This window comes from Cupressus sempervirens, chromosome 7 (assembly GCF_028749045.1).
Source record: "Cupressus sempervirens isolate cs-2001-9-10 chromosome 7, ASM2874904v1, whole genome shotgun sequence".
In the NCBI taxonomy this organism is placed as follows: Eukaryota; Viridiplantae; Streptophyta; class Pinopsida; order Cupressales; family Cupressaceae; genus Cupressus; species Cupressus sempervirens.
Genome location: NC_143124.1, coordinates 16,152,843 through 16,179,842, shown reverse-complemented (window position 1 = coordinate 16,179,842; position 27,000 = coordinate 16,152,843). Strand labels below are relative to the sequence as shown.

Genomic DNA, 27,000 nt, shown 5'->3' with positions numbered 1-27,000 from the left:
TACAAATCAAACATTGATGAAACACCTATGATTATCCTTAAGGGTGTGGATTCTTCCACACAATCACAACCTTGCAATCTTCAGACTAAGAGTGAACAAACATAACAACAAATAAAAGATACAAGCATGTTAGTCATAATATCATTATTGGTAACAATGTTCCAAATGCAAAGAATTATTTGTTTGAGCTTCTAGCAATGATCAAGTGACTTACTAAATGGCTTGATGAGTATTGGAAACTTCTTCCATTGTATCCTTGCTTTTGCTAGTTTGAAGTTTTTGGTTACATGCACACAATCATGACTTTACATCACAAAGCATTCACATTCTAATGATTTTCATATTCTTTTATTACATTTTGATCTAAACAACAAATTCTAAACTTTCACTTATTCAAATGACTAATCTAAAAATGGGTCTTATTAAAGAATCTAATATAAATTCAAATAATATATCTAGATTCTAAACAAATCAAAACATAAAATCTGTGATTTAAACTTATCTCATCACTTACACATAATAACAATACCCACCTTGTCATGTGGACAATCTTGGGGGACATGTTGCAACATTGTATTTGGATCCAATTGATCACTCTTTCTCTCTCTCTCCTTCTCTTCCTATTCAATCTAATGAGCCAACTGTATCTACTCTACATTTTAATGTCTCAAGTATTGCCTCGTGGTCTAACTCGCGATTTTTTCAAAGAATCTTATTATGTGGTTTTCCACCATATTTTATCAAGTGGACATTTGATGCGACTACAAGGTTTGAATAATGAAGAATCTTTCTCTCTATTTGAAAATCTTCGAATAACCACAAGTTAGGGTTCTTCATAGAATATCCTCTAAGTCATGTGTCAGTTACAACCACCGCATTGACATGGTACTCTAAACCTTCACCATCTATAACCGAGTGATCTAATTTTTGTTTGGCTTGGACACAATGATACAAATAATAATCTATCCCTTCTTCATTGTCTTCAGGTGCAATACTAGCAAAACCATGGCTTGCAGTGACAAATATACAAAATACAATCATTAATTCAGAAAATACTTAGGTAAAAGTTATAAAGTTACATATTGAAATTACAAAGATATATATATATATATATATATATATATATATATATATATATATATATATATATATTACCAAGCTGCACTAGATCAGACAAGCAGTCAAAGTCAATAGACGAATCCATCTCTACCATTTCTAGTGCTTGTGGGGGACAATAGGTGTCAATAGGGTCCAAAATCCATAAATCTCATTTGTCCACCCATTCAATTGACTCACAGTCATCCCAATTTTCCTCTACACATGATGGACAATAGCATGTCATTTTTCATGTGTGGATACTCCATAAACCTATATCAAAGCTTCTAAAAGAGTGCAACTCACTAGATCCTATTAGTGTGCAACAATCCTCATATGGTGCAATGTTAGTATTATCTATCAACCAAAAAAATCTCAAACTATAGACTCACCTTCCTTACCTAGACCCATTGTAACGTTGCACTATTGGATGATAGATTTTGCATCTATCAATATCGCTCCATCTTTTTACTTTAGTTCTTCATAAGTTAAAGCTCTTTTGATGCATACACGTGCACCATCATTATCTCCCTTTCAATGAGTAGCCTCTGTGAAATTCCACATATATTAAATTCTACACAACCTATGCATCCTGCTCAACCAATAGAACATCTGTGCATTCTTTAATTGAGATGTGCAATTATCTGACTAAATAATATGTTGATCATATGTTATGTCCTTGTTAGCCAAATCTCCATAAAATAGTTGAAAACAACCATGTACAAACTCCATAGAATGTGATCGATCATTGCTAACATAAAAATGGTACTCCCTCAAAATCTTCCTGTCATCTTCTGTACTTGTAGGTGAATGCATGAATGTTATGTCAACAAATATGGAAACCTATTGAGAAGTATAATACTTTGCTTGCACCTCATTTTGTGGTTGTAGTGTGTAGTTTTTCGCGAAGTCTACAACCAAAACAATGGTATCCAATGGAAACATATCCTTGCACAACTTGAATTGCAAATATAGCCATCGAGCTCTATGTGTATGCCTTGCATACTCATAAATAATATTTTCACAAAAAATCTTCATGAACTGATACACTAAAATCTTTTCAATGACTAAATCACATCTTTTACCCTATTTCCCATCTTTTAGAGCATATGTCACTGTCTTAAATTTTTTGTAATCTACTACTTCACTTCCAATTGCATGTGTACTATCCATATGTTGATAAGTTGATAAAAGTTGGAAAGAACCACAAAATAAGCATTTACCATCCAAACATAATGTCTTGTAAAATTGTTGGCCATCCCCTACTTCACATAAAATGTTGGATATGAATTCTCTTGAAGATCTTGGTGGCTCATTCATGTCACAATCTTACAAAACAAACTCAGAATGAAAAAACACACATCTATGCCTTAAAACATTAAAATGGTTAGAAAATTCAATATGTATCCTACAACAACAAGATGTGTGAGTGTGATTTATCTTCACATAAAAAGGTTTACCCAACAACAAGATGTGTGAGTGTGATTTATCTTCACATAAAAAGGTTTACCCATCTCAAAAAATCTTTAACTTATTCGAATTTGAGGATACGTAACAATAAATTTTGTAAAAAATTGTGTCTGAGTTGAGTCCAAAAAATGTTTTGCATGTGAGTCATGATTTTGGCTACCAATCCTCCTTCTTACAACATCTCTTTGATTGGGGGAAACATGTGTGTTATTTTTTTATAAATCTTCGATTAATGATTTCAAAGCTTCACTAATTTCTTTATCCTTTCATGGTAGTCTACCACGTCCATTACTCATTTTTTGTTGGATCTTATAATCTCTCATGTCTTAGCATGGCTCTCCTTAGAGTACCTCTACCAATTTTCAATGTTTTTCTTGTCTTTCTCATGATTCGAGCTTTCGTCATTTGGGTACTTACTATTGTCAATGTAAGTACTTTTCTTTTGATATTACTATCTTTGGTGTGTGATTTAGAACCCACTTTGTCATAAGCACTAATTAGACTCTTTATAGTATTTTTTTCATTTGAATCGTCCATCGTTCTTAGCCCAACAATCTTCATGATAGGCATAAATTTCAAATTCCTCATCATTTCAACAAATAATTGGTATTGACCTGTAATATTTAATTCTTCAAAAAAAATCTCCACATATGATTAACTTTTCTTTCACAAGTACACTTTCTAATCTTGTTAGGCATTGATTTCAAAATATTAGTATCAATATCAATTAAATATTTTGGTCTTCTAAAATGAATTCTAGAAGGTGTTATAATCGCTTCCATTCCTTCAACATTTTGAACATCAACATAAGATTGAGTGTATTGTGTACCTTGAACCGAAGATGATGTGCCTTGGCAATAAGATGCAAAAGATGAAATATCACCGACTTGATATGTTGATGTTGTGCCTTCAACATGACATGATGGAGTGTGTACATTGTCAGATCTACAAATTAGTGTCTCTTTAACATGAGAGGATGATATGACTCCAACATTGGAAGATAGCGTAGCTTCACAATTCAATTGTCTTCTTGAGTGTAACGGTATCATTTGTTCTCTTTGTCTTTCCAATTCTTCCTCTTTGTTTCTTTGTATCGGTGGTTCTTGATCCTCTTCGAAAGTCAATTTTTAATTATTGCTTTGCAATTTTCTTTTTTTTACGTAGTAGTTTCATTTTATCTCTTTTAATTGCCAAATCTCTCTCCCTATCTTCATTTGTTTGAGTTTTTGGTTTCTTCCTTAGCATGATGATGATTTCTACATGTCAAATTATTCAAATATCTGAATTACTTACAATGTGTAAATTAAAAATCATTCAAATACATATAAAAATTACAATTATTTCAATGAATACAGAATATATATCTAACAACTTGTCAAATTTCTAACCATTTTGAAATAACATTTCATTCGAACATACAAATTTCAATGAATTCAATATATATTAAACAACATGTCAAATTATACTCAAATTTGTATCTATATATCAACAAACAATATTTAAAAAGGATTTCACTAACCTTTTTTATACAAAGAATATTCAAAAAGCCTTCAAATAGCGCATCCAATGATTGAATTTGGTGTTTGCTAGCTTCAAAAAGTTTTCAAATAGTGTTTGCTATGTTGAAACCTGTGTTTTCTGTCAAAACAACAGAATGCACAACAAATCAAAAGTAGAGAATGGATGAAATGGGAGCCAAACTTGCTTCATGACCATTTTTGGGTGGTTTGACATAGTGCGTACACACTATAAAGCATGTATGCACTATAGTGTGTATGCACTATGTCAAAACACATCTCTCCCTATCCCACCATCCTCCATCCCCTACTCTCTCTCTCCTCTCCCATCCCCTACTCTCTCTCTCTCACACACACTCTCCCTCTCCTACTCCCTCTCCCATCGCCTACTCTCTCTCACTCTCCCTCTCCTACTCCATCTCCCACTGCCTACTTTCTCTCTCACTCTCTCTCTCCCATCCCCTACTCTCTCACTCTCTTTCCTCTCCCATCCCCTACTCTCTCTGTCTCACACACTCCCATCCCCCCTCTCTCTCAGGATACTCTCTCTCTCCCATCTCCTATTCTCTCTCTCTTCCTCTTCCACTCCCTCTTCCACTACCTACTATCTCTCTCTCTCAATCTCTCTCTCCCTCTCTACTCTCTCTCTCCCATCCCCTACTCTCACTCTCTCTCCCATCCCCCTACTCTCTCACACTCTCTCCCATCCCCTACTCCCACTCTCTCTCTTCGATCATGTTCTCTCTCTGCCACCCCCTACTCTCTTTTACTCTCTCACACTCTCTCCCATCCCCTACTCTCTCTCTTACACACACTCCCATTCCCCCTCTCTCTCCCTCTCCCCTACTCTCACTCTCTCTCTCCCTCTCTACTCTCTCTCTCTCTCACATCCCCTACTCTCACTCTCTCTCACATCCCCTACTCTCACTCTCTCTCCCATCCCCCTACTATCTATCACACTCTCTCCCACCCCCTACTCTCACTCTCTCTCTACCACTTCCTACTCTCTCTCACTCTCTCCCATCCCCTACTCTCTTACACACACTCCCATCCCCCCTCTCTCCATCTCCCACCACCTAGTCTCTCTCTCTCCCATCTGCTACTCTCTCTCTTTCTCTCTCACACTCTCTCTCTCAGACTACTCTCTCTCCCCTCTCCCATTCCCTCAACTCTATTTTTTATAGATACACACTCCCATTCCCCCCTCTCTCTCCCCTCTCCCATCCCCTACTCTCTAGATCTCTCAGATATACTCCCATTCCCCCTCTCTCTCTATCTTCCACTCCCACTTCCTCTCCCACTGCCTATTATTGTTCTCTCTCACTCTCTCTCCCATCCTCTACTCTTACTCTCTCTCCCCCATCCCCAACTCTCTTTCACACTCTGTACCATCCCCTACTCTCTCTCACACTCTCTCCCATCCTTTCACTCTATCTCTCCCATCTTGTACTCTCTCTCTACCACCCCTTATACTCTCTCTCACTCTCACACTCTCTCCCATCCCCTACTCTCTCTCTTTCATAGACACACACACTCCCATACACCCTCTCTCTCTTCTCTCTCATCCCCTACTCTATAGATCTATCACACACACTCCCATCCCCCCTCTCTCTCTCCCTCTCCCTACTCTCTCTCACACTCTCTCCCATCCTTTACTCTCACTCTCTCCCTCTCCCACTACCTACTCTCTCTCCCCATCCCCTACTCTCTCTCCCCCCTCTCCTATCCCCTACTCTCTCTCTTTCACAGACACACACACTCTTATCCCCCCTCTCCCTCTTCTCTCCCATCCCCTACTCTCTAGATATATCACACACACTCCCATCCCCACTATCTCTCTCTCTCTCCCACTCCCTCTCCCATTGCCTACTATCTCTCTCTCTCTCTCTCTCTCTCTCTCTCTCTCTCAAGTTCTCTCTCTCCCTTTCTACTCTCTCCCTCCCATCCCTTACTCTCACTCTCTCTCTCCCATCCCCTACTCTCTCACACTCTCACCCATCCCCTACTCTCTCTCTCTCTCTCTCTCTCTCTCTCTCTCTCCCCCCCATCCCATATGAGCTCTCTCTACCATGCCCTACTCTCTCTCACACTCTCACACTCTCTCCCATCCCCTACTCTCTCTCTCTTACACACATTCCCATTCCTCCTCTCTCTCTCCTTCTCCCACTCCCTCTCTCACTGCCTACTCTCTCTCCCCCATCCCCTACTGTCTCTCTCCCCTCTCCCATCCCCTACTCTCTCTCTTTCATACACATACACACACACACACTCCCATCCCCCCTCTCTCTCTCTCCTCCCCATCCCCTACTCTCTAGATTTATCACACACTCTCTCTCTCTCCCTCTGCCACTCCCTCTTGCACTACCTACTATCTCTCTCTCAAGTACTCTCTTTCCCTCTCTATTTTCTCTCTCCCATCCCCTACTCTCACTCTCTCTCTCTCCCATCCCCTACTCTCTCTCACACTCTCTCTTATCCCCTACTCTCACTCTCTCTCTCTCTCCCATCTCGTATGAGCTCTCTCTGCCACCCCCTAATCTCTCTAACACTCTCACACTCTCTCCCATCCCTTACTTTGTCTCTCTTACACACATTCTCATTCCCCCCCCCCTCTCTCTCTCCCTTTTCCCACTCCCTCCCCCATTGCCTACTCTCTCTCCCCCATCCCCTACTCTCTCTCTCCCCTCTCCCATCCCCTAAACTCTCTCTTTCATAGATACACACTCCCATCCCCTCCTCTCTAGATCTCCCACACACACTCCCATTCCCCCTCTCTCTCCCTCCTACTCCCTCTCCTACCATCTACTATCTCTCTCACTCTCTCTCTCTCTCCCATCCCCTACTCTCACTCTCTCTCTGCTACCCCTACTCTCTCTCACACTCTCACACTCTTTCCCATCCCCTACTCTCTCTCTCTCTCTTACACACACTCCCATCCCCCCTCTCTCTCCCTCTCCCTCTCCCTCTCCCACTACCTACTCTCTTTCTCTCCCATCCCCTACTCTCTCTATCTCTTTCTCCCCTCTCCCATTCCCTACTCTCTCTTTCACACACACACACACACACACACCCATCCCCTCCTCTCTCTCCTCTCCCATCCCATACTTTGTCTCTCACTTGCTCTCCCTCTCCCACTCCCTCTCCCACTACCTACTCTCTCACTCTCACTCTCTCCCTCTCTACTCTCTCTTTGCCACCCCCTACTCTCTCTCACATTTTCACACTCTCTCCCATCCCCTACTCTCTCTCTCTCTTACACACATTTCCATCCCCCTCTCTCTCCCTCTCCCATCACCTACTCTCTCTCTCTCCCATCCCCTACTATATCTCAAGCTACTCTCTCTCTCTCCCCCCTCTCCCATTCCCTACTCTCTCTTTCATACACGTGCACTTCCATCCTCCTCTCTCTCACTCTCCCTCTCCCACTCCGTCTCCCACCACCTACTCTCTCTCTCCCTCATCCCCTACTCTCAATCTCTCTCTCCCATCATCTACTCTCTCTCTCTCTTACACACATTCCCATTCCCCCCTCTCTCTCCCTCTCCCACCGCCTAATCTCTCTCCCATCCCCTACTCTCTCTCCCCCCTCTCCCATCTCCTACTCTCTCTCTTTCACACACACCACAGACTTCCATCCCCCTTCTCTCTCTCCTCTCTCATCCCCTACTCTCTAGATCTCTCACACACACTCTCATCCCTCCTCCCTCTCCCTCTCCCACTCCCTCTTCCACCACCTTCTGTCTCTCTCTCTCACTCACTCTCTACTCTCTCTCCCCCATCCTCTACTCTCTCTCTCTCCCCTCTCCCATCCCCTACTTTCTCTCTCTCACACTCTCACACTCTCTCCCATGCCCTACTCTCTCTCTCACACACTCCCATCCTCCTCCTCTCTCTCCCCCCCTCTCTCGCTCCCTCTCCCACTACCTAGTCTCTCTCTGCCATCCCCTACTCTCAATCTCTATTTACCATCTTGTACTCTCTCTGCCACCCCTAATCACTCTCTCACACTTCCTCTCTCTCCCATATTGTACTCTCTCTCCCATCTTTTACTCTCTCTAACATCCCTACTCTCTCTCACTTCCTCTCTCTCCCATCCCCTACTCTCTCTCTCTCTCTCTCTCTCTCTCTCTCTCTCTCTCTCACACACACACACACACACACACACACACACACACACACAGCCATCCCCCTTCTCTTGCTCTTGCTTTATGTCTCTTCTTCTCTCTCTCTATGCACTATTTAGGCCTCAATAGTGCATGCAGACTATAGTGTGCATGCACTATTGAGACCCAAATTCAAAAAGCTTTAAATAGCACACACATGCTATAAGGCATACATACTATTCAAAGCTTTGCATTAAACCAAGCCTAAAGCTTGGTTTTTCCTTAGAGATCCAACCCAAAGGTTTGGAGTCTATAAACTAGTCTGAGATGTGTTTTGCTGCAAACATACAAAAAATGATTAATTTTTCTTGTGTGCTCTCCTTCAAGATTCCTTGTGGTTGGGCATCGATAAGATCAGGTTACATGACATTGTAGGTCTCTATGTTAGCTATATAACCATATAATTTATTTTTAATTTGAACTATTTCAAGACTTTCATCTATAATTTCTTTTCAAAGTATGTCCATTTTTTTGTCAAAAACCACCATGTACTAATTGGGTTGTAGATTTTAGCCCGTTCATCAAATTTTGCAACAACTTAGTTTTTTAAAAACTAGACTCCATTTTACATACTTTGAAGAAAAGAAGTTTTGATTTTAGATTAGTTTTCAATAATTTTTAGGGGGAGCACACAGATACTTACATTTTTGGGATGTGTCTAGTTAAAAAATTCATTAAAAAAAATACACATTATAAAATTACCTGAAAAATCTAGGATAAACTACATAGTGTCAAGTAACTTTTGACTAGAGTGATTAAAGAATTTCAAAGAAAAAGTTAAAGTTTTGGGGGGGGGCATACTTTGTACTATGTTATGTTTTTTTGGAATAAACAGTACCGCTTTCTGTGGCCCCCTTTTTTAAGGACCTAAAACTAAACCATTTTGAAAAAAAAGTAGTAGTTTACAAACTAGATTCAAAGGACTACTACTTTTGTTTTTGTCATATCTTAAAATTTTGAGCGTAACTATCTTCAAATTCTTGTTGAAGTTTAGAAATTGCTAATTTCAAAAAAAAGGTGACCACTTATACCCCCTTTTGGCAACACAACTTGGTGCACTTACCCACCTACTAGTCCTCATTGCTCCTAATAGGGCAGATCATCAGAAGTGATCAATTGTAAGCCCTAACAGGCCAAATTTTTATTGTAGTACTAAAGCTTGTGGGTATCATCCCCACCCCAGTTTTACTTTCTATTTGGAAGGTTTTTGGGTCACCAAATCTTTGTGTCAAGTGTAATGAATGCTTTCATGTTTTCAATTTCTCATGCGTGCAATTAGATTAGATTATATGTGAAGGATTATTTTCTAATCAAATTAAAGTTGTTGAATTTTTTATTGGTTATTTATTCACCCCCAACCCCCCCCCTCTCACAGTAACTTACCATGGTCCTAAATATTTCCAACAATCATCCATGCAACCATTAAATAATCCAATACCTTAAAACTTCATATATTATTATCCTAGGTCAAAACAACTTTGTAGAAATGTAAACATGAAACATCATAGATTCAATAACACATTTGACACAAGGATTTAATGTGGAAACCCAATTTGGAAAAAAACCACTAGTAACATGCTACCAATTTTCGCTCTTCTTAAGTGAGCTCTATTAGGAGCCAACCCTATTAAAGGTTACAATGCACACTATTAAATGTGACCTGGTTAAAGGATTTTAATCACCCTGTTAGGAGTGACCCTTGTTAGAGGACTTTAGAACATTCCATTAGAATGCTACCTTGTTAAAGGATTTACTTATGACTATTAGGTTAACCTTAATCCAAAGGATTTATCCAAACCAATACAATTATTAGAGAGTAGTAGTAGGACTTGATCTGATAACAAAACAACTCACTTGTAGATAACAGATCTTTGTTCAACTCTTCATTCTACTTGGCATTCAATCTCCTTTGTCACTAATATCTTGTTCACTCCTTCAAGTCTTCACCTCCTTAAGCCTTCATGCTTTGTATTTCTTTTGTAGATTTATCTGTTAATCCCTCATATGAAACAATACCATCAGACTTCTTCTTTGCATGTTTTCGCTCCTCTAACTCTTCCTTAGGCTTCAACAACCTTTTCTTCTAGCTTAGTATCCTCTTAAATAGAGAATTTAGATATTTTGTTGCTTAATTATAGTTGTCCATTTTAGGGTTAGGTAAGATTCATTGAATCCAACCATCTTTCTACTTTGTTCTCCCTCTAGAAACTTCTCTTATAATCCTCCTTAGATTTGTCTCAAAATAGTTTACCTTGAATTTTGTGCCACCAACTCATCAAGCTTATCTTCCACATGCTTCACACATTTCAAGATATCACTCAAATTCTTCAAATCTTTAATCAAACTCTTTATGTTGTCACTCGACAACAAGTAGCTTCTGATGCTTAGCCAACAGTGGGTTGCTTGGCATCCACTAAACTTTACTCGTCACATACTAAATTTTCTCGGCATACATTGTTTCTTCATTTTTCTCGGCACATACTGATTTTCTTCTCAACTTGAACTAACATCCCTTAGCTCCCACAGTTTGCTCGATCAAGCTTAGCAAACATAATTTTCTATTCTTCTTCTTCTTGACTTAGCTTGTGTATCCTTTCAGTTTAGCCTTAAGTAGATAAATAATACATCGTATCATCAATGTCTTATCTAGTCTTAGTGCTTCTTTTATACACAATATATCTCAACCTTTCCTTAGGTACTCTTGTTATCCTTTCTTCTTCAGATCCTCTTCATCAATCAAACAAATGATAGCATTCAGACCAAAGCAAGCAATTATCTCACACGCAAGTAGTAAGTTTGACATCAGTGACAAAATACTGATTGTTCCACATTCTTATACTTCAACAATCTTCTTTCTCAATAGAAGATTCAAAAGATAGTGGTTAGCCATTGAAGAGAAATTAAGCCTAATTAATAGAACTTTGAGGGAAAATTCTTAAGAATTGGAAAAATGGTGATGATTGGGAATGTATCATAGTCTATGACACATTATGAAAAGAATTGGAGTGCATTTAACATGCACAAATAAAAAGGTGATTTTGGAAGAGAGGGACTTTCCAAATTAGTGTGAAATTTGGGAAGAGACTGTGTGAGAGATGGAGGCTAGAAAAAAGGAGATAAAAGTTAAATAATACAAAGTAAATCACATGCATAAAAGTGAGGGAATTTTAAAATTAAAATTTTTTTTAGCCCCCACAAATTATTAATTAGTATTTATGAAATTATAAAAGTCGTCAAACATGAATTAAATGATTAATTATTGTAGAATTAATTAATTGTAAAACTTAGGAAAGGGACAAGTAAATTATATTTATTTACCAAGGATTAGGATTTAGGGGAAATGAGGGTTTTTTTTTTCTGGAAGGGCAAATTAATTGATTTTGATAAGAACTTGAATTGATTTCAATAATTTGATAAGGGTTTGATTAGGGAAAATTAATAGGATATGAAAGATAAATATTTTGATGCTTAATTAATGATGAAATACACAATGTGACACATGATAATGATCCTATGTGAAACATAAGAGAATAATTAGAGTTTTTCGAGTGATGTTTCAATTATAATGCAAAAATAACAAGCAAAGCCGAGCCAAACGTCACTTTGGCTTCTTTGGCTTTTTATTTTATCATGGGAAAATCAAATTGTAAGCTTGTCTTGGTGATTTTTGGTGTGTTATGAAAAGAATTTAGATTTTCCAATAGTGTATATGGTAGTAGAGAAATTTAAAGTTGAACATAAGATAGTTCAACCTATTTGAGAAAATCTAAAAATTGCATCGATTAAGGGAAAAAAAAGTTAGCAAAGCAATACAAAAGAGAGCTTGGAAAAACATCCTAGTGTGTCCAAAAGTATTAGAGACTAAGGTAAGATGAGTACAAATGAAAGGTGGACAAGTCATCTCAAGAAAAAGATTTATTTTTCTAAATACATACATAGATGAAAGCAACCAAGAATGTTACCTGCCTCAAACAAGCTTCAACAACATTTTTCAATCAAATCCCCAAACACTACAAAACTCTCACAATCCATGGCCTCTTTAGCAATTGCAAAAGGAGATAAAGATAAGAATACAACAAAGCAAAGATAGTTGTTAATGTCATAATAAGATAAAAACACAAGGTATGATAAATCTAGACCATCATAATGAATTGAAACATAAAAATCAACCCATATCCCTATGAAATTCACATTCAATAAAAATGAATATATCAAATATGTATTATTAAAAATTTCACACTTATTTTCAATTTAGAACTAGTATTTTAAAATTCAAAAAAGTACAAAAAGATTTTTAATCACTAGTTAAACATAATACTTTATCAATATAATTATAAAAGAACTAAATAACCAAAATATAAATTAGAATGGACCATGACAAAACATAAAATATAAAACACCTAACCAATATTAAATTCAAATCTTCTACCTCACAAATTAGAATAGAATATTTTTCAATTACAAAGAATCCAAGTTTAATTTCACACATATATCAATATGATAGAAACGCCCATAAACGAAAGAAAGCCTCCACGAGGCTCTTCTCTTCTCCCGTTGCAAGCAATCCTTTCTCCACTTTGTCCAGGCATGGTTCATATGAACATAAATGCACCCAAAATTCTTCATCACATAGGTGGTCTCTGATGGTGGAACGTTGTATGACAGCCATCCATACCCATTTACCCGCCTCCACCTCTATATGCATATATGGTGCACTAATTTCTCCCTTGCCATGTTTGCCTTGATATTTGTAATTAAGGTATATTGTAGAAGTCCGTGAAAATTTTCGATTTACAACAAAACAGAGCAGAATGCAGCGAGCAGTGGAGGGCCATTTGAGGAGTTGGACGGATTTCATTTTCTGGTTGGCGAAGGAGTCAACGACAGAGAGGTCTGAAAAGTCAAAGGAGTCTACACGTGTGGCCGCATCAGGGACCGCCCGCGTGCATACCATTACTCCTTCTTTTGGCCATTTCTGCAAATCCTGTACGCATCAACACATTAGCCACCGCACGATCAATTGAAAATAATTAGCATCCTGTATGTCAATAAGATATTATTACCTGTATGCTTCGAATGCAACCTTCAACACTTGATCTGCTGTTTGCTTTGAGTTGCACTCCTCTCATTCTTTGCATGGGCTCCAAACTTACTATTCCCTCCTCCTCCTCCCACCTCGTATGTGCTGTCAGCATCTCTAATGCTCTGCAATGTTCCAAACCTTGTATTTGCTTGACTGCATAGCACCGTAGGAGTTCAAACTTTTGGAGAAAAGCTGACTGTGCAAAACTGGGAAGCGCATGCAACTTGGGGCAGTCGTTCAAAACTATGTTCTCTAGTGTATTTGGCAGGACTTCTATCTTCTCTAAATTGTCATTGGAATGAAGATCAAGAGTCTTGAGACCGGGACAACATTCTTGAGAGATGGAGATCTTGGACACTTCGGTACTCCTAAGTTCTATCCGCTTCAAACACCTGAGCAACCCTGCCCCCAGATCCAATTCGCCGATAGGACACCGCCATATCTCCAATGTTTCAAGATTACTTAGTTGCCTGACTGATTTTGGTAAGGATTTCACTGCTAAATGGTATAATCCTAAACTCCTTAAGAGATTAAGGCAGCCTAGAGAGTCGGGCAAACATTCCAACTTGGGACAAAAAGAAATTTGAAGAGTAGTCAAGTAAGACAAATCCCCCAAAGATGTCGGCAGTTTTGTCAGGAACTTACTAGCGATAAATAAGGTTTGTAACTTGCTCAGTTGACCGATGTTCACTGGGATCTCCCTTAACCCATGTGTATAATGTAAATCGAGCTCTGTTAAGGAGGCCTGATTTGTGATGTGACGTGGCAATTCTTCCAAACGCGAGCAGCCATAGAGAGTCAAATACTGTAGCTTCGTCATGTTCTCCATCATGTCTGACTCTAAGGTGAGGCTAGTACAACCATGTAACTCGAGGTGTTGCAGGAGTCTGAGCTCTTTAAATGACACTGGCAGCTTCCTCAATTTCTTGCATTCAGACAAGTTAAGATGCCTTAGATTCCTCAAATTGCCAAACTTGCTAGGCAGCGATGACAACCTTGAACAATCAGTTAACTCCAGGTGCTCCAGGGATTGAAGACGACAAAATTCTTCTGGCAGAACCCTCATTTCCTCGTTAGCGCTCACGATCATCATTTTCAAATGCCTAAGATGTCCCATTGACTTTGGAAATCCTTGCAATTCCCTGCAACGCCTAATAACCAACTCTCTCAACTGCACAGGTGCCTGCAGTAAATCCTTAATGAGATCGACTGCAAGCAGCCAACAATCAAAATATTTGAAAAAATATTTAAAACATTTTATTAAAGAGAGATTCTTACATCGTTGTCAGTCTTCCATAGTTCTCTTAACGGTCTTCTGGCCCCCCGATTTTCTTGGATTTCTAAAACCCTTAGATTTTCCAATGAATTCAATGACTGAAGATTTCTTTGCTCGATGTCCCAGAAGCGAAGCCATACCAGCTCTCCTGATAGATCGCCAAGCACTTGAGAATTAAGTTTTCCCTCAACGTGAAGAATTTTCAATCCGAGCAAAGAGCGTGCCAGGTTATTAGATCTTCTCTGTGAGTTGATCTTTCCACCAAGCAAAACGCGTGTGGGGTTGCAGGGGACTGGAAAGCTACAGGATCCTCTGCGTGTGTTGAGCTTTCCACCCTGGAAACATCCAGCAAATTGCTCAAGCTTCTTTCTGGATTCATTTGTTGTGGCCGTTATTCCTCGAATGGAAATTCCCTTTTAAATTTCAAACAAAAACTGAGTAAATAAGTTATTTGAACATGAAAACAAGAATCAAACAAAAACAAGTAGATAAAGAAGGTCAACCCAAAGCATTAATCTTACCTGTACTCTATTATCAACCTTAAAAATCTGGTCTATCTGCTGAGGAGACCAGAGATGGGAGGGTGACTGATTATTTGCAATTTCTCTACCTAAATCTCTTAAATGGTCATGCATTCTTATGTAATCTTTATCATCAAGCTCAACAAGACACTTATTCACAAGCCTTTCCCAACTATGTAGACCACTCCATCCTGATCCATCCCAAACTGCAATGGCTGAAGATTTCTTCTTTCCAATAAAAAAACATGCAGTATCTAAGAATATCTGTTTCTCTTCATCATCCAAGGCATCATAACTTATTTTTAATCTGTCTTTGATATCCTTGCTCAGTACTCTAGAGATCTTATGCAATAAACTCTTCCAATCCTCCTCGTTGGAGAAACCATATAGTTGTGCTCCAAAAATCTTTAGAGACAATGGTAATCCATTGCAAACTTGCAGGAAACTTTCAACCAAATCCTTGAATTCTTGGAGTGGAGAGGGTTGCAAGAAAGCATGCCAACAGAAGAGCTGCTTGGCATGAGATGGATTGAATGCTTTCATTTTATAAATGGACGAGATACCCCAACATCTAAGGACTTCATGTTCTCTTGTGGTCACTATAATCAAACTATTCGGTCCAAGATTATCCTTCGTGGGCACTAGAGCATCCAATTGGTCTACGTTATCTACATCATCTATAACAATGAGCACCCGGAGAGATTTCAAACGGCTAGAAAGGATCCCTTTTCCTTCTTCTATATTCTCAACTGGTTCTCTAGAGAGACGGAGGTCGTCCAGAAGTTTTTTCTGTTTATTATACAATACACTTCTAGAAGCAGCATCTCTAACATCAAATAGAAAACTAGACCTATCCATACTTTTGTACTTCTCGTTATATAAGTACTTGGCAAAAGTGGTTTTGCCAGAGCCACCCATGCCCCATATTCCCACAACTTGGACATTGGCATGGCTATTTGCAGATTGAAGAGATGTCCTCTCAAAGTCTGCTAGGATTTCATCTAGACCAATTGGATGCTTGGCAACCTCAAAAGGCACATGTTTTACTTCTTTCAGAACACGATTAACAATATTCTTTAGCAGCATCCCCTCGTCACTGAACATTTATACCAAGGGCAAACGAAACAGGACATTAAAATCATTTTGGGAAACTGAAGAGGATATTTATGCAGAAGATGAAGAATGAAATGGTGCAGGTATACAGCGAAAGTAAAACAAGAAACACATATCACGTAAAACGGAAATATCTAATATGCAGAAGACATAAAAATTTGTAAGTAAAAGGTAAGTGGTGGAGACAGGGTATTTGTTTACTCACTCTTCATTATGTATGATGCCACCGATATTATATGAAACATTGCTCAGTGCGTTCTTCCACTCGTCAAGCTTTTCTGGGGTATACCTACCCTTCTTTACGTGCTCTGAAAATGCCTCAGCAAACACTCCTTTTACATATCGGACAACATCAGGCTCAACATGATAGAAAACGGGAACAAGTGGAGTGCCCGTCTTCAGCATAAAAGCAAGCTCTGCCAAGCACCACGGGGATTGCGCATAATTATGGGAAAAGATAGCTATATGAAGCGAGGCACCACGCATGGCCTCTTCTATCTCTGCAGGCAAGAAATCCCCCAATTCAAGCTCTTCTTTATCAAGGAAAACCCTCAATCCCAGGTTGGTTAGGGTTTTATAGAGGTTGGCTGCGAGTGTGCGCTTCACATCAGGACCACGATGATTAATAAACACATCGTATGGCAACTTTCTGTTGGGTACTATGGAGGTACCAGAAGTAGATGCAACTTGATCAAAAGCATTTGTAATCTCAAGCTCTGGATTGCTAGATGCCATGAAATTATACTGAGCTAAACAGCAACAGAGACAAAACCGATGATAGGGGGCTTCTTGCTTGAGAAAGTGAATTGCCCATCAGGATTATATAAGAGGAGAGGGAGTGGGCGTAGATTGCGTGGAAAAAAATCAGAAGCATCGCGGGACTCTTAATGTTAGTGGAGTCTGAAGAAAAATCGGGGAATTGCTGTGGAAGGAGAGAAAAAGCAGAGATGCGTAGCAATCACGCGGAAACGTCAGAAAAAGTCATTTTGTCTCTTAATGCACAACTCTAAACAGAGAACCAATCAAACAATCAGACATAATACATCATCAATAATATAAAAGCATGCTGAATGAAAAATTAACGTAAAATTATGTAAGTGGTCACATGATCTGGTAAAACTGAGCTATCGGATGACTTCCGTGCTTTATCTATTTTTTAATTCCTTTGACGAGTCTTGCTTTGTATTATATAATAATTAACATATACATCATGAATTATTTAATTATTAAAGTGTATATTTTTCTTTAATCATGACGTGCTCTTTCTTGGTAAGAGTACTTAGGCTTCGAATGGGTGGAAACAATATTTTAAACGGGCTTCTGCAGATGGGACATTAGCTCTAGTTCGTATATGTACATTGTACGTATATGGCCTAGTAATTGCATCAGGTTCGTATAAGTACATTGTACGTAGTTTATCTTTGAGTCATATAAATAAATGAGGCAGAGGATCTTGTCATGTAAGAAATCTGGGCTTCTGTTTTTTGTTTTCTGAATGGATTTAACTCTGTATATTTCCACTAAATCGCCGTTTCATTAAAGTATGAAATAGTGAAACATACAAGGGCAACTGATATCACCGATATTATTGATGTAGAAATTGAGTCAGGATAGTATATGTACAATAAGTTTAGCCGTCTTCATGTTTTTCACTCTCATTAAAATATTTGAAACGGGGCAGACGTTCCTCGTGCAGAGAATCCGGGCTTGTGTTTCTTTGGCAACAATTAATGTAAATATGTTTTCTTCCACAGTACCAGTGTTCTAATTAGAGGAGGAAATGGAGATAGTTTAAGTTGTTCAGGAAATTTATGTGTTTTTGGGTTTTCAGGGTTTTTAATTGATTTAATTTAATTTCTAACAGTTTTGCCAAAGATGAATTCCAATTTCTAAGAATAGTCTTTTATCATTTGGGTCGATTCGAGATTTAACTAGGTTGGCTAGTTATTTGTCCTAATCAATTATTCACTTGAAAATTGAATAAATATTCTAAAAGGAATTTAATTCCTCACTTCTCACTTTGGAATTAGAAAGTTGGAGAGTAAAACCCAAAATTCTCTTCATGAGGATTTACTGTTTTGTTCGTTGTGGGAGCTATGGGCGCGGGTTCGTCGCGAGGTTGAGCTCGTTGGATTCAGCTAGGGAAAACCTTTGATTGCCGCGATTTTTAGCTACTTCTGCGAGCTATTTATTTTATGGTTCAAATTCTCATTTTTGCCCTTTTAGCTGTGAGGTAAGGATTTCTTGTTTTATTGTTTCGGCTCTGTTTCTACTTCTGTTTTTGGTAGCTGTTTGTTTGGAGGCTGAGAACTAGTGTTTCCCTCCATTTTTGAATGCTAGTTCTACTCGGTTGGGCGGGTACGAGTATTTCCCTGTTTTTCGAAATGAGGGTTTGGGGTTTTGCATCGTTATGTTGGCCATTTTTGCATACGGTGTCCAAACTTGATTATTTTTGAATTTTTGAGATTTTTGTACCCAAAGGCCAAATGGGTTTTAATTTCAAAAAAAATTCAAAAATTGGAGTTTTTACCTCGTTTTGTGTGTCGTCCTGTTTTCTTAGGTTTTCTTGGCATAAATTGGGTCGTAGACCTGGATCATCTGCTTAAATGTCAATCAGACTTTTATTACACTTTTGTGTTTGCATTGGGATGCGTGTCACACCCGTACTCTCGACTTTGTGTTCAGTTGAGTGATTTTATACATGTTATGGTTTCTTTTGGACCTTTGTTCTTGTTTCATAGACACCAACATTTGTGTAGAATCCATACTCCCGGATTGAGGCCGATTGAGTGAGTTCATGATGTTTGGTCTTGTTGCATCATTGAGATTTGTGTAGAATCCATACTCCTAGATTGAGGCCGGTTGAGTGATTTCATGATGTGTGGTTTTATTATCTTTGGGATTCTTGGAGAATCCATCTTCCTAAGTTGTTTTTGGTTGAGTGATCTTTTGCATTGTGTTCTCATCCAGTCCTTGTGTTATGATCTTCGTGATGGTGGTGCGCCACACATGATTACATGCCCGTATATTTGTCGAGTGACTTGCAAGGCTCGATCTTACATGGTACTTCTGGAAGTTGTGATCATTGGGGTTGGGTCGAGAATTTGCATGCCTACGGGCACTCATCATTGGATGAGCATGGGTAGGGTAGAGTAGCATATGGAGGGGGCTTCTATCTCCCAACTCGATGATCATGACGCCATGGGTTGGCAGAGGAAGTTTTATATAAGTGATAACTAAATAAAATGTGTGAATGGTAATAAAACTTAAGATAATAAAATGTGCGAGCACCCAATTAAGTTTGAGGATACAATGTGTGAGCACCTGTTTAAGTTTGAGGACACACGATCCGAACATGGGCCTTTCGATACTAAAAAGCTCTCCATGATGTCAACCCCTACTTAGTAACCTATTGAGTGTCTGACCAGGACCTGTACTCCTTGCATTGTCTTAGGTTCTTGGATATAGCCATCATACTATCTGGCATGAGTGTTAGCCATGGATGTTATTTTGTGTGTTTGTGATTGGATCATTATCTCCATCATCACGGTGGGTGTGGACCTATGGGTGCCATGTGGTTGGGAGGCATAGCTACCTTCACCACTGCTAGGGACCGATGTACAGAGACGGTATTTTCCCTAGTGCAACTGTTGGTGGATATTTTCACTTGTTACTTCAAGTTTCATAGTATGCTTTCTTGTGATTTATGCTTTCATTGGAATGCTTGGATTTCATGTTTAGATGATGTTAGTTTCTTTGATGCATTCCCATATTATAATGTTTAGCATATGACTAGATGATGTGAATTTTTGTATTGGATTATCTATTGCTTATTGGTTTAGCATGTTAGATTTTCGTATTATGATGATTAGCATGTGATAGGAGATGTTATCTACTGGTAGAATTATCTTGTGCTTTACCACTAGCATGTTAGATTTTCTTATGCTTATATTGTAGCATGTTTTAGTAGTGACGTCCCTATTACAATAGTACCGACGATCTGATCGGTGGCTTGGGATGTTACGTGTAGGGGATGGCTAGGATCCATGATGGTCTTATGATGCCATTGATGGTTGGGAGGAACAGCGTACTTAGTTTGGTTGTTCAGTTATTGTGATGTTATTTCTATACATTACGATGTTGCTTATATTCATTGCAATGTTGCTTTCAATACGTTCTTTACTGCTTGGTTTAGATGGATAGATGTTCCTCTTTCTTGTTCCTTGGCATATTGTTGATTATGCACTTGAGTGTTCACTCCTCGATCTATGTGGATCCGGTACTCCCTAGTGTGGAGGTTTGTTTTCCCATTTCACTCCTCGTTTTGACCCTTAAAGTAGTTTTCTTGCTTTCTTGGGCGACCATGTGTCAACATGGTGCAATATAATAAAGTGTCGCAGGGCCATTGGAGTTTTATTGTGCATTCCCTGATTCTATCGCACACATCTTGGAGAAATATTGTGCGATACTTTCTAATATAGCACCACCTTGTAAGAATTGTCGTATGATACCCTTAAAGTATTGCCTGCCTTTGAGAGAAGTATCGCCCAATCCCTGAAAGTGTCGCCCTCCTTTTTTAGGAATGTCACACGATACTTTCTAGTGTTGCATTAAAGTATTGCCTGGATTTTTGCTAAGATTTGTGCGGGCGGGCGGCGGGCACTTTTCGGTTTGATCTAAACTTTTTGGAAGTTGCTTGGGGTACCCTCTTAGGCATTCTTCAGTCCTTTGGCGTTGCATTTTGAATTCGGAATGTGTTTGATTCAAATTCAGTCTTGTATTCTTCCTCTTCGATCATTTTGGTCAGTAGTGGCATTTGGAGATTTGTTGGTTGTCGGGATGGTGGTTAAGTCTTTCGTTATGATCTTTATGATCTGTGTATGTTGCTATCATGTACACTTACACTTATCTATAAAAAAAAAAAATTGGCTTGTATTTCATCCTTGTTTCCAAAGATCTCCGGGCAGGGCATTACATCTGGTATTAGAGCCCATGTTCAAACATTGGGATCTCTGTGTATATGTTGCCCATATGGTTGTTGCTACGTTGTGTGAGTGTGAGTTTCTTGGTAAGAACTTGTGATCTTTGTTGCTTTGGTATCTACTTGTGATGGACTTGCTTGTCCAGTAGATGCAACTTGAGTAGTGTGTGGCGAATGTAGCGAGCCTTCCTGGTTTCGCTAGTGGAATTGATGTGCCTTTGTTTGGTTGGTTGCATGTGTGACCTTTTTGGATGGAACCACTAATTAGTGTCCATGTGTTGGCTTTGAGTGTCTCTTTTGTTTCTCCTTGTGGAGAAAGGTGCATTGTTGCCCTATTTTCTCCTAATTGTAAGTAAATAAATGAATCTTATTTGTGATTCCATGTTATATCATTATAGTAATTGTAAGAAACGATAAGATTGAGAAAGGAACTAGAAACAATCCAAGTAAGTTAAGTGTGAAACAATGTTACCATGAGATAAGCAAAATCCAAGAGCATACACCAAGATGGTTCAACAATGGAGACAAGGATTTATAAGGGGAAAGTAAAGAAAACCCCTTGTGAGTATTATGAATGAAGGCAAATGCCGAGAGAAGAGAGAGAGAGAGAGAGTGCTGGAGCAAAATAGCTCAATACAATAACATCAAAGTGATAAGAGTGAAGAAGAAAGAAGGAGGAGCATCTCTTATAAAGAGATGAGAAAGGAGTTGCATGTGTAACTCCCATTTATATGAATGCCACATTCATAATAGGTGTGTGCAAAGTGTCACAATCCTCTTAAGGAGGATAAACTAAATTCCTTAATAAAGGAAAAAATGAGTTGTCCTCACATGTGGAATAAAGGACAAACAATGACATGTCCTTCACATGTGTACAATAGGACAAACTACATTTAGGGATCTTGGAATATCCCAATTAATACATCCAAGGGAAGATTAACCTTTCTAACACCCCCCCTTAATCTTTACTTGGGGAGTTTACATCAACGGGTTGTAAACCCAAATTTTTACAATGGAATTGAAATCTCTCTTTAGAAAGTGGTTTGGTTAAAATATCAGCCACTTGATCTTCACCTTTACAATAAAGAAGAGTAATTTGCTTGTCTTCAACTTGTTCTCGAATGAAGTGATGTTGAAGTGAAATATGTTTGGTCCTTGCATGAAAAACTGGATTCTTTGCCAAGGCAATAGCACTTTGATTGTCACAATGTAGAGGGGTAGGTGATTGTTGAGGTAGACCCAAATCGTCAAGAAGTCTTCTAATCCATAAAGCTTCCTTAACTACATTGGTACAACCTTTGTATTTAGCTTCAGTTGAGCAAAGGGAAATAGAGTGTTCTTTTTTACTTTTCCAAGAAATTGCACCTAAACCAACAAAAAAACAATAGCCACAAGTGGATTTCCAATCATTTGGATCTCCACCTAGATCGAAATCAGTATAGCCATGTAAAATAAATTTAGAATTGGCATCATAGAATAATCCCATATTAATAGTTCCTTTAATGTACCTTAAGATTCGTTTAGCAACTTTAAAATGAGTTTGTTGAGGTTTAGACATAAATCAAGAAACTAAACCAACACTATAAGCAATATCAGGTCTAGTAAGAGTTAAATAATTTAAACTTCCTACCAATTGTCTATACAAAGTTTCATCAACAAAAGGAGTATTCATATCAGCCATTAATTTAGTTCCTAATTCACATGGAATTGAAACATGGTTAGAATCATTCATCTTAAATTTTTCTAAAAGATCATGAGCATACTTGCTTTGAGAAAGAAAGATACCCTTAGGAGTTTGGCAAATTTGCATACCTAAGAAGTAATGTAAAATACCTAAATCAGTCATCTGAAATTTCTATTTAAGTTGAAACTTAATATCAGAAATCAAAGCATCTAAACTAGAAGTGAGAATTAGATCATCTACATAAACAATAACAATGATAATATCATCGTTAGTATGTTTAATATACAAATTAGAATCATTCTTACTTCTAGAAAAACCTTGAGAAATACAGAAAGAATTAATTTTTGAATACCATTCTCTAAGTGATTGTTTAAGACCATAAATATATTTTTTCAATTTGCAAACCAGATTTTCACTACCTTTCTTAACAAATCTAGGAGGTTGAGCCATATAGATTTCTTCATGTAAATCACCATTTAACATTCATTTGATGAATGGGCCAATTCATTTTGGATGCTAAAGCAAGAACTAATTTGATAGTAGGCATTTTAGCAACAGGAGCAAAAGTTTCATTATAGTCTAATCCTTCAATTTGTGAAAAACCTCTAGCAACTAGTCTAGCCTTAAATTTACTAATTTCATTATTAGTATTCAATTTTGTTTTGTATAACCATTTACATGAAACTATATTCTTGCCATGAGGTAACTTGACTAAGTCCCAAGTTTGATTAGCAATTAAAGAATCATATTCCTCTTGCATGGCTTTTTGCCAATGAGGTTGAGAGTTAGCTTGATCAAAAGACTTAGGATCGTTAGAATTCATAATAGTAGTCATCAAAGCATAATTACAATAATTAATCCTTCTATGTTTAATTCCACCAAATCTAGAAATGTAGTCATCACCTTCATTGATTAAGTTTTGAGCCCATTTAGGTTTACGTTTAGTTGCAATGGAATTATCACTAGAGGAAGAATTATTAGCAATAAAAGCATCATTAGTAGCTACTTGAATATCATTACTTGTAGGAGCAGAAATAATAGGTGGTACTTGAGTTGAAGGGTTAAGAGGAGGAGTAGGGTTAAGAGAAGGAGGTTGGTCCTCCACCAGCACAATTTTAGTGCCACTGAATTTTGCATCATGTGTAGTAGAACAATCATGGATTCCATTTTCTGCAATACAAACATCTCTAGCAACTTGAACTTTGTTAGTAGTGGAATCATAAACACGATAACCCTTAGTGTTTTGATCATAACCAACAAACATATAAGGAGATGACTTAGCATCTAATTTATGCCTTTTCTGTTTAGGAGTATGAACATAAGCAACAGATCCAAAAATCCGCAAATGATGTAAATTAGGTTTCCTACCAGACCAAGCCTCTTCTGGAGTAATATCCTTGAGAGCTTTGGTAGGAGTCCTATTAAGAATATAAGTTGCACAAAACATGGCTTCAGCCCAAAATTTATAATGTAGATTTTTAGCATGCAACATGCTTCTAGCCATTTCAACAATGGTCTGATGCTTTCTTTCCGCCACACCATTTTGTTGTGGTGTATAAGGAATAGTAAGCTCGTGTTTAATTCCACATGATTTCAAATAAGAGTGGAAAGCATTATTCACATATTCCTTTCCATTATCAGTTTTGAGAATTTTAAGTTTAAAACCAGATTGCCTTTCAACATATAACTGAAATTCAATGAATATATCAAGAACTTGATCCTTGCTATGCAAAAAATAGATCCAAGTTCGTCTAGAAAAATCATTAACAAAGGTAAGTGCATACCGAGAACCTTGGATGGAGTTATTCTCCATGGGGCCCAAAAGATCACTATGGACAAGAAGCAACTTATGAGTTGCTCTCCATGATTTTCCACTTGGAAAGGGCTCCCTATGCATCTTACCACTCATACAACCTGTACAAGCAATCTTAGAAGGAATAATGTGAGGCAAACCATCAACCATATTGTGTTTTTGCATGAAAGTAATATAATCCGAATTTAAATGGCCAAGTCTTTCATGCCATATATTGAAATCAATAGAAGTATGTAAAGAATATCGTGAACTAGAAAATTCATGAAATTTAAATAAGTTGTCATTATCCATTTTAGCATGAGCAATCACTTGTTTAGTTTGAGGATCTATGACATAACATGTATCTTTATAGAATTCAACTTTATAGTCCTGACATAACTGTGAAACAGAAAGCAAATTAGTTTTCAAATCAGGTATGTACAATACATCATGCAATTTACCATTAGGAATAGTTACATCACCTACACCTTCAACTTTACAAGTCTGATTATTAGCTAACTGAATAGGAATGTTAGCAATATCAGGTTGCAGAGAATCAAAAATTTCTTTATGAGAAGTTACATGTTGTGATGCACCACTATCAACAATCCATTCTAAAGGTCTGCAAAGATTAAATATACAAGTAAAAGCATGATGAGAATTAGAACTAGTAGAGTTACCTTTTTTATAATTTGATTTTTGATTATGGTTACTGATATTTATAGGTTTTTTATCATTTTTCTTTTTAAAACAGTTATTGACAACATGACCATCTTTGCCACAATAAGAACAATGAGGTTTGGAATTGGAATGATTCCTTTGATTATTAGTATTACAATTGTTATTATAATGATTGTTATTATTGTTATATTTCGCATGAAATTTATTGTTGGAATTATTAGAATTAGTATTATATTGTTTGTTGTTATTATTATTATTATTATTTGAACGAACATTATTATTTGAATTTCGAGACATAAATGCATGTTCAGTTGATTTAAGGGTACCAAACTAAATTAGCTTAGCTTCTTTCTGTCTTAATAAAGTTTGAAAAATAACATAAGTTAACTGAGTAGTTAAAGTAGGAATAGCAAGTTGTGCATGAATATTAGTTATAAACTGTTGAAACTGTCTAGGAAGACACTTTTTAAGAATAAGATGAATTAAACGAATGTCCTCTAATTGAACACCTAAATCAATAATTTGGCTTTTAAGAGAATCAAATTTTAACAAAAATTCATCCATACTCTTAAAATCTGTATACCTGAGATCTTCAAGTTGTTTCTGCAACTGTATTTTGCGATATTCATCTCCACTGTCATACTTGGTTTGCAAGATTGACCAGGCATCATGAGCTTTAGAACAGTGAGCAATTAACACATATAAATCTGGAATAATGGAAATACCAATTAAACCTAAAGCTTCTTCATTTTTAGATTTCCAATTATCTTTTTCGTCTTGGGTAGCCGCTGAACCAGGTTCCAGAGAAGGATCAGTAGCTATCTCGAAGAGGTGTTTAAAATGAAAATGAATGAGCTATGAGTTTTCAAGGAATGATAATTAGAATAACTAAGTTTTATTTCTGGAATTAAGGTTGACATTTTTATGAATAAAAATGTCCCCCTTAATAGAAATATGACTTATACGTTAACTTGAATGAAAAACAAAAAGTGATGATGGAACTATGAATAAGTTTCTAGAAAAAAAAATGATATAACTCTGCAACAAAACGTTAGTACAAGGATAAAAATAAAAAAGAATCTCGCAGAAGTGTTTTAAGAATGATTATAGCCTAAAAAAAAACAACGAATCCAATTTTCTATATTTAGGATGGCTAAAAAAAAACATAATACAGCATTTAAGTGTTTGTTATTGAAAAAAAGATAGAGGAATCTAATTTGCTATAATTAAAATGATACAGAATGATTGAAAAAAGAAAATGTAAGAGAAAGTAACTGCCAAAAGCTGAAAAAGCTGCTAAATAACTGAAACCACTGACATGCAGAGGTCCAGGATGGCAAAATGAAAAATGCGAATAAGAAAAGATGAAAAAGTTATGCAGGCATAAGGACAAGCTGCATAAAAAACATCCTCATTTTTGCTTTATGTTAAAAAAAATTCAAGCAGGGAAAAGATCAAACCCTTGAATGTTCGGTGTCGGCTTTCCAAAGCCGAAATAGTACCTCTCACGATGTCTAGAAAAATGTTGTGGTCTGATGAAAGACAAATTTTTCCAACAACATACTTGAGATCACTACACACTATCAAAACTCGCAGATCAAAGCACAAGCTTGGCCAAGGCAAA

At 37.5% G+C, this 27,000-nt stretch overlaps 1 protein-coding gene across 1 annotated transcript; it reads right to left on the bottom strand.

The window, feature by feature from the left end:
- Window positions 1-12,655: 12,655 nt before the first annotated feature.
- Window positions 12,656-17,177, bottom strand: LOC149545191 (uncharacterized). The gene is made up of 5 exons (XM_089790569.1): window positions 16,444-17,177; window positions 15,126-16,221; window positions 14,607-15,017; window positions 13,309-14,511; window positions 12,656-13,229 (listed from the first exon to the last, which is right to left on the bottom strand). Exons 1-5 carry the CDS (start codon window positions 16,971-16,973, stop codon window positions 12,738-12,740), a joined length of 3,732 nt encoding a protein of 1,243 aa, XP_089646695.1. The 5' UTR covers window positions 16,974-17,177; the 3' UTR covers window positions 12,656-12,737.
- Window positions 17,178-27,000: the final 9,823 nt, after the last annotated feature.

Bases quoted from the DNA above. Each gene is read 5' to 3' on its own strand.
- LOC149545191 (XM_089790569.1), bottom strand. From the start codon at position 16,973: ATGGCATCTAGCAATCCAGAGCTTGAGATTACAAATGCTTTTGATCAA. The intron at 15,018-15,125 runs GTAAGATTAATG...GAAATTTAAAAG, and splicing joins AGGTTGATAATAGAGTACAG to GGAATTTCCATTCGAGGAAT. The intron at 14,512-14,606 runs GTAAGAATCTCT...GATTTACTGCAG, and splicing joins TATGGAAGACTGACAACGAT to GCACCTGTGCAGTTGAGAGA.